The sequence below is a fragment of the Malaclemys terrapin genome, chromosome 1, assembly GCF_027887155.1.
Source record: "Malaclemys terrapin pileata isolate rMalTer1 chromosome 1, rMalTer1.hap1, whole genome shotgun sequence".
Classification (NCBI taxonomy): Eukaryota; Metazoa; Chordata; order Testudines; family Emydidae; genus Malaclemys; species Malaclemys terrapin.
Window position 1 is genome coordinate 189,581,877 of NC_071505.1, and position 12,104 is coordinate 189,593,980.

General features: G+C 40.5%; 2 protein-coding genes across 6 annotated transcripts in view; one reads left to right on the forward strand and one right to left on the reverse strand.

Annotated features, from left to right (window-relative positions):
• Positions 1-5,909, reverse strand: part of LOC128848454 (trifunctional purine biosynthetic protein adenosine-3) — a 59,097-nt gene extending 53,188 nt beyond the window's left edge. Inside the window, exons 1-2 of the mRNA XM_054048467.1 lie at positions 5,814-5,909; positions 686-834 (exon numbers count right to left, since the gene is read on the reverse strand). Coding sequence (XP_053904442.1) covers positions 686-830 — 145 coding nt within the window. The 5' untranslated portion in view covers positions 831-834; positions 5,814-5,909. The remainder of the gene's footprint in view (positions 1-685; positions 835-5,813) is intronic.
• A 2,677-nt stretch (positions 5,910-8,586) lies between these two features.
• The window catches only part of SON (SON DNA and RNA binding protein), a 58,156-nt gene continuing 54,638 nt past the window's right edge, over positions 8,587-12,104 (forward strand). For 2 of the 5 annotated variants that reach the window (XM_054048429.1, XM_054048450.1), the window contains exons 1-2: positions 9,433-9,617; positions 10,321-10,487. In XM_054048429.1, coding sequence (XP_053904404.1) covers positions 9,493-9,617; positions 10,321-10,487 — 292 coding nt within the window. In that variant the 5' untranslated portion in view covers positions 9,433-9,492. Of the gene's footprint in view, positions 9,002-9,320; positions 9,618-10,320; positions 10,488-12,104 lie in introns of those variants that run through there. The other 3 variants (XM_054048438.1, XR_008447034.1, XM_054048445.1) reach the window with 3 other exon arrangements.

Consider the following 12,104-nt stretch of genomic DNA (forward strand, 5'->3'; position numbering starts at 1 on the left):
CTAACTTTTATAATTGATGACTACCAATTCAAGCCAACTGATGCTGTAGGTACTTAAAACCTCTGAAAAAGGCACCTAGAATTAACCTAACCTCATTATGTCCCAACATGTAAAACATGGATAAGAACATTTTCTTACCTACAGCATTCACCCTTAAAAACTTGCTAATCTCTTAGGTAACTAAATAAGCAATATCTCAATACACACCTAACATTCCTTGTGGGCACAAGTGTAACCCAGATTACACACCTGTGCAGGGGGAGTAAGGAAGCATAAGGGGAGTAAGGTGGCACCAGAGTGGTGTCATAGGCAGGCTAGGAAGGATTAGATTTTTAAATTGGTAAATGTTGATTTCACTGTATATATTGTTTATTGTATTGATTTTTCACAGTTACAGAAAACCCTGGGGTGGGGCCAGACAATTGTTATTTAATGACCGCAGATGTTGAGATTCGAAAAGTTAAGCTTCATCACCATTAAACACAAATTGTACATTTTGATATGATGTTGACAAAGTAAATCACCTTAAATCCAACTCTAATAACTTCTCAAGCAGCATTTTTCTTACTTCGCTTATCTGTTAATGTCTGTTATGATGATGGAAGTATTTTGTCTATGTGTGTACATTTAAAAACAAACAAACAAAAAAACCACACTATTTTAGGTTCTCTTTTTTGTTTATTACCTGAATTTGAAATTTTTCCATTATTGGCTGTTCCTGCATTTCCTGGAGCGACTAGCACTCGTTTTATATGTGGTGACTGTGCTAATTTCCAGGCCAGGGCATGTTCTCTGCCTCCGCCACCAATCACAAGCACTTGATCAGCCATCAGTCTGTGCAAAACAACCAAAGTAATAACATTCAGGTTAGGAAAGCAACAACATCATTGTGTGCACTCATCAGCTAATACCTTTGGTCTGCAGAGCAGCAGAGGAACTCACTGCAAAGGCAGATGCCATTTTTGCCTGTTTCACATAATTGTTGTCCTGCGGTTTTGTGTATAAATGTGGTGAAGAAAGCAAGGTAACGATAGCACTGGCTCAACCAAGCACAGCACAGTCCCCATAGAAGTTTTCCCACTGAGTTCTGCCAGTGCACATCAACACGAACCTCCTATACCATTCCTGGTTCTCTCCTTACCAGACTACCAACTGTACCAAATTAAACAGTAGTTTTATGACATAGATAAATGTTCACTAGTGACCTGGCTGTGATTAATCACAGTACATTTTATATTGTGACCTAAATAGGTTTCTGAAGAATGTGAAAATGTCAAAAATAAAGTCTCTTTGGACTAGTGAAGAATTATTTGCTAGTCCAGGGTTAGGCAACCGATGCACAAGAGCTGATTTTCAGTGGCACTCACACTGCCCGGGTTCTGGCCACCCATCCAGGGGGCTCTGCATTTTAATTTGATCTTAAATGAAGCTTCTTAAACATTTTAAAAACCTTATTTACTTCACATACAATAGTTTAGTTTTATATTATAGACTTATAGAAAGAGACCTTCTAAAAACGTTAAAATGTATTACTGGCACGCGAAACCTTAAATCAGAGTGAATAAATGAAGACTCGGCACACCACTTCTGAAAGGTTGCCGACCCCTGTGCTAGTCTGTCTAGTGGTGTTGCTAAATGAGAGAGCTCAAGACTTCTCACGAGTGATGTCGGAAAATCTTCTTAATACCTTATATGAAAATGAAAAAGTCAGAATGATGAAACAGGGAAACGTCTTCCAACCTCGATCTTCCTCAGGATAGAGCAACCGCATTCCAAACAAAGCTTTACAGATGAACACATGAAGCGCAGAATGTCCTGCTAAAACACAAAGCGGCCTGACCCTGCAAGGAGCTGATCCGGGGTCTGTTCCAACGTTCCCCAAAAAACAGTGGAAACACTCCCTTTGATTTCAGTGAGAGTTAGCTGGGGGAACCTCCAAATGAACTAAGACGTACTCACATTACTTCAACGGGAGTTGGTAATGCTTACAGTCTTGCACGCTAAGGCTCAGCCTTTGCAACAAGAAGAAGCTAGTTGCTATAGTAAATAAGACATTACTTAAGCATTTCAGTGACATTTTATCTTTACATTAAGTTTCTAAATTAATTAATAGAAATAAATAGGTATTCTAACTTGGAGTTTTTGAAAAAGAAAAAGCTACATTTCCAAGATATTGACTAAATAATCTATAACCGGGGTTCTCAACGTTTTTCTTTCTGAGGCCCCTTCAACATGCTATAAAAACTCCACAGCCCACCTGTGCTACAATTGTTTTTCTGCATATAAAAGTCAGGGCCAACGTTAAGGGGTAGCAAACAGGGCAGCTGCCTGGGGCCCCACGCCACAGGGCCCCCCCCCATGAAGCTACATTGCTCAGGCTTCTGCTTCAACCCCGAGTGATGGGGTTCAGGGCCCTGGGCTTCGGACCCATGTGGTGGGACTTCAGCTTTCCACCCTGGGCCCCAGTGAGTCTAATGCTGGCCCTGTTTGGTGGCCCCCCTGAAGCCTGCTTGCAGCCCCCAGACCTCTGGTTGAGAACTACTGATCTATAATATTCACAGCAGTCCAGTCTATCAGTTAGACCTTGAAGAAGCCATCCAGTAAAGGAGAATTCATTTAAGCAGAATGCCAGTAGCTACAAACCGGTGTTGCTAAGCCTGAATGTAAAATGTACTAGCGGCAAGAAAGAGTTATTTTTTTTAAACCACAATACATACAAGGCAGTAGTTTATACACATATCAAATAGACAGAGTTAACAGTATTATCAAATAGTGAAAATAAATTTTTAAAAGCTTTCATGCAGAGGAAAGCAACCACAGTCACTTTAATTTAATTCTTTTTAATTCTTAACAATAAATGTCATGTGGTCAATAAGGGGGTCTTGTGTCTTTGCTGTCCAAACCATCTTACATTCATTAGGAGAAAGAACACCAATTGAATAAGAATTTTACTCAAATTGAAAAACCAACACTATGTTGTAATCTTAGCAAACATGGCATTTGTCTTCCTGCATTTCTTCCATGAAGAAGCTGGTGACCAGCCCACTTTTGTACATGTGTACAGTTTCACCCAAAGCAGGGCACAGACAAAAAGCATTTGGCACAGTATTCATGTTGGACATGCATACACACAAGCTCTATTTATAGAAGGCTAAAGACCAGAACTTCGATGTAAAAGGGTAAGAAAGAACTGTCAGAGAGCTAATCTCCCCAAAAAAATTCATAGATTCTAAGTCTAGAAGGCACCATTGTGATCATCCAGCCTGATCTCCTGTACAACTCAGGCCATAGAAATTCCCCTAATAATTCCTAGGGTATATCTTTTAGAAAAACAATCAATCTTGATTTAAAAATAGTCAGTGATGGAGAATCCACCATGACCCTTGACAAATTGTTCCATGGTTAAAAAGTGACTTACAACAGCTGGGACTGATAGCAGGGTTTCAGCCAATCAGCAGGACAAGGTATGTGCCTCATATCCAAATCAGCCATATTTCATGAGAAATGTAGTTAGTCTGCTGAAAGCCTGACTCAAACCCTGCTATCTTCTCTCCATATAGCAGCATCATATTTTTGCTCCTTTCGGTGACTAGACACTAGAAACTTGTCTTTCCTGGGAATTGTTACTACTCAGGGCATGGCTTCCACTACAAAGGGATCACTTGGTATAATATCGTGAATATATATGAAAAAGCATGTTTTTAAACCTAAAAAGTCTTAATAGCAAATTGTGGGCAGGAAGATCCCGCACATTTTCCAGAAGATATTTCAATTCTATATGCAATAACATTTTTAAGTCTTGTACCAAATAGAAGACTCCTTCAGAGATGGAACATTTTAACAAAAACAAAAATAGAGTTTGAAGAATAAAGAAAAACCATGAATAAATCAGGTAAGCAAGTAAAAGAAAAAAGGGAAGAAAGGTTAAGGGACTGGCCACAGTGAAGGATAGTAATCTAAGAGGAAAACATTTTTTTCTTCTTTAAAAATAATATAATGTATTAGACAGTTATCTCTTATTCCTAAATGAGTCAAATCCAATAAGCATGTTCCCATGTCAGTGCATGGAACCTCATAGCAGAACAATACAGACTTGAAGAGCAAGGTTATCACAAGAGCCACAGAAATTAAAATACACGCTTTAAAGATTTATTTTGCAAAAATCACTCCATTAGTGCTTGACACAGAAGCTGAAACGAGGACAGAGAATATACTTAATGCTAGATGACGCTGATCTGAGAGAAGGGATACTCAGTAGCCAGACACAATGACAAAAGAGAAAGGCAGTCTCCAGTTAAGTTGATGCACCCATTCCCAATGCCACCACCCCACTGACTACACCACACCAATGAGATAATTGTTGCAGATTATTTTATCATTCACATTTGAGCTAATAAAAACCTCAGTCCAGATTTTTGGTCCCTCTAAGACCCCTTTGCAGCACTCCTGGGGCACAGAGGATGCATGAATCTGGCTTCTGATGAGTCCTATGATGTAAGGGGAAATCCCTAAGTGTCATCCAGCAGGCCAGTGCCAGAAGTGGAAATAGAACCCAGATCTCCTAAATCCCAGTCCAGTGCTTTCTCAGCAAAATGACTCTAGAGGAGGGTGACATGGCAGAAGCAACAGATGATAAAAATGACTTTGGCAGGGGTGGGGGAAAGGATTAGCTTTTTAGAAGGATCTCAGATCATTATGTCATAACAGTTAAACCTTGTCTCAAAATTCTTCTTCATGTACAAGCAGTCACCTGAAGCCATATTCTGCATCCTAATTTAGGGAAAACACTCACTGAAAAACCTGTACTAAAAATCAATGGGAGTTTTGGTGGCCTCATCCCAATAAGTACTCAAACCTGCAACCCTAATTATATTCAGTGAGTTGAGAGTGCTCTCAGGATCCAGTCCTAAATAAAGATTGCAGAATAAGGACTAGAGAGAATAAAGGAAAGAAAAGAAGCATTTTCCTTCCTGTCAACATATATACTTACATACTGAAAGTAAATATACTTTAAAAAAAATTATAACAAATATTAGCAAATTTAACCACTAATTTCAAGGTTCCCTAGCTGAATTTAAAGAATTTATGAGGAGAATACCAATTTTGGTAGTATTCCAAATTTGCAAACTGAGGGGAAAGAATAAAAGAAGGTTAAAGATCAAACCACGATAAGTCAAAAGTTTAATATTCGCTTTTAAAAAAGCAAATATTTTCCTACTTGTTTAAAGCCAAAAAATAAAACAGGGTAGCATTTATATAATATGAATAACAAGCCTGTATGTATGCATAATGAAAAAACAAAAATTTAAATTTCTAGTTTCTGAGCTGCAATTCCGACCAAGAGTAAGAACAGCTATTTTTAAATTCATATAAATAAAAAAAAAATCCTATTGCCCTTATAAATAATAAAACAAGCAGTAGAAGAAGCAATTTGCAGTTACAATAATTACAGTGCTAACACCACAATGTTTAAATTAAACGCACCCACCCGAGTTTGTTATAGCTATATAAGAACAAACGTTGCTCATCATACTCATGCAAGTAATTCAGTTGAAAGGGAGGGCTCACATAAAAACACAAACATTGCTGTTCCTACAACAGTGCAGAGGAAAAGCCATTTTACGGAAGATCAAACACCACAGACCAAGCACATGGCCGAGATCACAGAATAAATCTCCTCTTACAAATTTGTCTCTTAAAACATTGTTTCTTTCAAATGCCTCACTACAGAACCTACACGTGCAACTCCGTAACATCCATGCAAGATGTGCGTTAGATAGAACACATTTCTAAAAAATTAACGAAACACTTACTGAAACAAGAGAGCAGAGCACGTCCGCCCGTCAGACTACTAGACCTTTTGCGGCAATTTTTGCAAACGACAGACAAGTTCCCAGAATTCTCTAGCAGCGTGAAATGCGCGTGCTTGATTAACCCTTTAGGCGGAGGAAAGGAAAAAGCAATGAATGGGAGGGATTGTAAACGGAGAAAGAGAACTTTTTATACTAATAAATCAAGGGAATAAGAAATAGAAAGCTGATAGTGAATGCCACTAACAGTTCACAGTCTATCTATGCATGAAGCTAGGGATTTTACAGTCATTTATTTACAGCAGATGACTCTTTTGACGCATACAGGCCTTGGAGTTGCAAGGAGCTCTGGACAGGAGGATCGATGTGTCCCTAGTGTGCCCCATTGACTTCAATGGGGCTTTTCATAAATGTAGTGATCTGCCTATGTAGATCTGATTGCATTATCCGGGTGGCAGTCTAATAGACTGTGAAATAATTTCCCAAGGGAAGTAGTTGAGCCCCATCCTGGCTACATTTAAAACTAGATAGGACAAACACCAGAAAATGCATAACAGTGAATAATTTTCCATTGTAAGGTTACGGACTACAGCTAATAGATCTTTTTCATCTCTAGATTATTTGATTCTCTGATATAATGGAGGAAATATAACACCACTCTATAGTGAAACATTGATAGTTAATGGGTTAATTGGATGATACCCTACTAAAACTAGTACTGTTTACTATTTTACTAGGGCAAATGCTCTTGGGAATATGATGGTATTAAATAACAACAAATAATTAATTCCTTATACTTATCGTATATATAGGCTTTAATTATGAAGAATTGTGGGGATACTCTAGCATGTTAAATTTAGCATTCAAATGGTACAAAGGCATAGGTGCTGGAACTAGGAGTACTGCTGCACCCGTTGTCTTGAAGTAGTATTAACCAACCCAAATACATGGTTTCCACCTTCAGCACCTCCATTATAAAAATTGTTCCAGCAACACTGCGCAAAGGTGTTATTCATTTTGTTGCAGTTTCTTTGCTTTCCAAGAGTCATAATATAGTTGTGAAGGACTCACTCTTCGCTGAATTTTGCTCATATCTTGATAGGAGTAAGTAATTCCTCTGAATGCAAATAGGAGTGTGTATGCATGAAAAATTATATGCTCTAAAAAGGCACAGTATCATGTTGCATCAGATCTTTTTAAATTATGAGTATCAAAATAAAATATCCGTTTATTAAATACTTTTACATATATGTGTAACTCAAAGAATCATTGGTTTAAAAAAAATTCCACAATCAAGCTCTGGAGTAGCTTTCGTCTTATAAGTAGTACAATTGACTTCAATGGAACTACTATGAGGAGAAAATTTACTTCAGAGCATAAACAATTGCAGTATTGGGCCCTAAACTGGTCAACAGTAATTGATCTATATATAATCACTATGGCCTTGTATGAACTAAAAAAAATACGTTTTTTTTTTATTTGAGTTTGCTTAATGGAACTAGTTCAATTCAGTTGAAAATCTCATTTACTACCAATCTAGATTAAGTGGTTACACTGTCTACACTAGTGTTAAACTGTTTTCAGTCGAGCTAAGCTACTTTGATTGCGCTAACTCAATTGAAACAAAACATCTTTTTTCAGTCTAGACAAGGTCTATGTAAGCAAGATTTGAAATGATTCAGTCTGACAATTTTTCACACCAATGAGATTTCTTGGTAATCCTCTCATTCTTGTCTAAAGTACGTGTGATATTGTCAGAGTAGTATCAAATGCTTTAATTCTTATTTATCAAAGATGCCTCTGTCAGAGTTATAAGTGCTGTATAATTATTAAAAACTGAATAGATCTATTATGGTATAATGAAAATCTTTTGATGACAATGTGGTTATATCCAATAAGCTAAAAGATCCAGTAACATCTAGCCCAGTATCCTGTTTTCCTACAGTGGCCAATGCCAGATGTTTCAAATGGAATGAATAGAACATGGCAATTGTCCATCTATATATCCCATTGTCCAGTCTAAGCGTCTAAGCATCTGGCAGTCAAAGGCTTAGGGACACCCAGAGCATGGGGGTGCAGCCGTGACCATCTTGGCTTATAGCCTTGATGGACCTTTCCTCCAGGAACTTTAATTATTTTTTGAATCCAGTTATAGTTTTGGCCATGACAATATCCCCCGGCAGTGAGTTCCACAGGTTGACTGTGCATTGTGTGAAGTACTTCCTTTTATTTTAAACCTGCTGCCTATTCATTGTATTTGTTGACCTTCGATTCTTGTGTTATGCAAAGGGATAAATAACACTTCCCTATTTACTTTCTCCACAGCATTCATGATTTTATAGACCTCTATCATATTCCCCCAATAATAATAGACTATAAATAAGATCTCTACAGCAATTGATTTGCTGTCAAATTAGTGTAGGTTGGCTTTCCAGAAACTAACACATGCAGCTTGTCTTGAGGACATATACTATGTATAGAATTTACTTTGGGTAAATTAATATTTGAAAATTTAACTTTGTCACTCAAGAATACAGAATCATCACATAACTGTATGCCATCACCCAATTTGGCTATTTTCTCTCACAGACCAAATAAGGAAAGGGGTAAGGCTGCATCAGTGGAACACCAAAATATGTGTGTGAGAAAGTGCTTTGGGGATAATATCCCCAAATATCTGCCACAAGGGCAACTGGATTTAGTGCAGCTGATCCGTCTGTAGTGATGATCTAGTAAAACATTTCCCAAACCAGAGACTGTCTGGCTAGCGCAGCTAAGGCAGAGGCTGACTTTCAGGTTGGGGTTTATTTATTTATCTGAATTTAGTTTCTGGATTCCGGTCTCCCCGACAAACCTACAGACGCAGGTCAGATCCAGACTTCCTAAGAGCTGGTTTTCCCTCACATGGTCTCTCTGTAAATACGCTCTGCCCTGTGCGTGACTTTACACAGCTGCTCTGTGTGTGTGCAGCCATCAGCGCACGGAGCCGCGCCGCACCCCCGGCTGCAGCGGTCACCCGCCGTCTTTCTCTCGCGCACGGGAGGCGCAGGGGAAGTGCGGGGCCTGGTGCGGCGGCGCTGCCTGAGCCCCATGGCGGAGCTCCCACGGGCTGCGGCGGGCTCGGGCCCGGCCGGAGGCGGCAGGCTCGGGCTCCAGGCGATCACGGCCCCGGATCCCCGGCCTGCGCGGAGGTGAGTGGTGCCGGGCGTGCGGGTCTCCCGCGGGCGGGCAACCGAGCCCCCGCCGCGCGCCTACAGGCGGACGCGATCCCGGGGCAGCCCCCGCCCGGGCCGAGCCCCATGTACTGGCCCGGTGGGGGAGGGGAGAGGGAGCCGCGTTTCATCCCGTGGGTGGAGGGGCAGCGCGGCCCACCGGCGCCCTGTGTGGATGGGGGGGGGCGGGAACTCGGTGCAGTAACATGGCTGCCGGGGCCCATCCTCTTCCCCGGGCACCTGCGGGGGGAGGGGAACGTCCACGGGCCTTCCCCCGCCCCCCCCAGAGAGGCCGCGCTCTATGGTTCCCTGTGGGGGTAGAGCGGCTGATTGACGTCCCGTCATGCCTCTGGTTCCACAGAGGGCGACCAATGGCGGGAGGGCATAAAGGGAACGCGTCGGCGGGGGGGGGCTGGCCCTTGGCTTCTTGCACTGGTGCATTGTGGGGTAGTGGAGGACCCGCGTTGCGGATGGAGGGGGAGTCGAGCCGTGGGGCTGTCATGGCGACTAACATCGAGCAGATCTTTCGGTCCTTTGTGGTCAGCAAGTTCCGGGAGATCCAGGAGGAGCAGGAACAACAGCAGCAGCTGGGCGGGTAACGAGCCGGCTCGGGGCCGCGGGGAGGCGGAGTGGGACGGGAGCCTAGTGGGAGCGGAGTCGGGGTGGGGGCGGGGAGCGGTGTCCAGGGGGCGGTTGCGGGACGGGGACAGTGGGAGGGAGGGTGGGCGCGGGTAGGGATAACTCGGGACAGTTAGGTGGGGGAGGGGCGGCCGTTGCGGGTCACTCGAACATACAGGGCCTGGCCCGGCGCTCAGCGGCGACATCCGGTTATGGTGCAACCAGGCCGCTGCCCCTCCGGGCGGTCAGTTCTTCAGTGAAAATAACAAGTTTGGATGGGCTAATTTCGCAATGCTTTGATGCTCCTCAGAACACGTGCACGCTGGTGTGTTTTCAGTCTGAAAAAGAGTGCTTGGTGGGGTGGGTTTTACTTTTTTTTTTGGCGAGGGGAGGGAAGAGGGAAACGAAATTTCTGTGTTGCGAAAAGGCCTGGGATGAAACAGTGAGAAAATATTTTCTTCCCTTTGGCATAGTTCTAGTGACTAACAAAGTATTTTGTCTAAGAACGCAGTAAGTAAAACAAACTGAAAGATTAATATTTCACTAAAGTGCAAGGCCTCTTCAGGAGGCTAAAATATTCTTTAGAAGGTTTGGCTATAAGAAATGTGAATACATTACCTTTAAAAAATAAAAATAAAGCTCGAAATTACTTGAATTTTGTTAATATTTTTCTCGGTTAGTGGAAAGGTAGAAGGCCAGCAGAATGGTGAAACAGTCCCAGCTGAGCAAGCAAACACTTCAGATGACACAGTTACGGGTGCTGGGAGTCTTCAGAATGATCAGATAGTTCAGAAAATAGAGGAAGTACTGTCTGGGGCCCTTGATACAGAGCTACAGTGTAAATCAGGTAAATGAAAATGCTTAAACATTGCAAATATGTTTTTCTTCAAGGGGACACCATCAAGAGTAAATCTAGTCAGTATTTTGAAAATGAAATAAAAGTTTCTAGTGCTACTCTTGCCATGCACTTCCCTGATACTTTTTATGGTTTTATAATATTTTACATATATGTAAAAATGTAATATATATTTTACATATATAATAATCCTCTGAAACTGATTATCCATATAGTGCTGTCAAGTGCACAAATTAAAAGAAAAGTAATCTTCTGCCCCTTATTTCTTTGTTATATTAATATTAAATTTTATTTGTGACAGTAACAGGATAAAAAAATCAGAGAATATAATTTTTTTCTTAATTGACAAATGCCTCTTTAAAGATTACTTATGAAATAAGGCATGTAACAATTCATAAGTATCTTCTTCAAGGCATAGTTGTGCAGTTCTAACTCTGGCAAAACTTTCTGAAATCAATGGAAGTTTTGCCTGAGTAAGGTCTATAGGATTACTCCTCACATCATTTATCAAACTACAAAATTGTATGACCAAGCATATTAATCAGATAGCAAGGTATGAAATAAAGTAATTTAATGGTGGTGGTATTAGTGAATAATGTACTTATAATTGGAAAAAAACAGGCATTCAGCTTTCTGTTGCTTCAAATGTAATACACTAAATAAAATGCCTGTATAGACCCTCTGATAACAATGAATCCAGCAAAAACGAGTCCTGCAAGCATTGCCTACATTTGAGTAGTTCCAGTGATTTCAATGGGATAATCACATGAGTAAAGTTACTTGTATATGTAAGAATTGGCAGTATTGGGGTCCTACTTGATTACAAAAAATGCATTTTCATTGTTATGTCATGGAAATGAGAGGACTGCTGTGCACTTGGTAAGTATAGACTCTAAGTGTTTCCACAGAAGACAATGTAGAACTTTGTCGTTGATCTTTGATCTGAATAATCGCAAAGGCTACATTTGCAATTTTTTCTGATAATGTTTCTTCTTTCCATAATGTACTATGGCTTTTCTACACTGAGCTTTTTCAGAAATCTTCCTTGCAGTTGGTGTAGAACTGGTGTTGGTTGAATAGTACAAGGAACAGTGGGAGCACTAGTGCAAACTGGCCATTTGTGTTTTTAAAACTTGTCTAATTTTTCTCAAAAGAAGACTAGATAATTTGGTAGTAAAAAGACTTGCAACCATTATGCGCTAATGCGCTGCCAACCAGCAATGGTAAAGGTGAAGCTACAGCAGTGATTTGGGATTTATTGAAAAAGTTGTGCAGGAAAGGACGCTGACCCTATATTATTGATACTCTTCATGGCAGTTGAAGGAACATGGATAGAAATGCCTTTTTTTTGTTTGTTTGGTTTTTTTTTTTTTTTTTTTTTTTTAATTAAAACACTTAGCTAATATAGGCCTTAGTCATACAAACACTCGTGTGTAAAGTTACGTGCATGTTTTCATGATCAGGGCCATATGCGTTTTATACTATGCCCATCATCATAGAATCTGAATGTTTACTTTTGATATCAACTCTTTTATTCTAAGATCACTTTCTCCTTTTAAGTATTGTTTTGAGGATAGAAGTAAATCGTAGTCGTCTGTTACAGCTTAA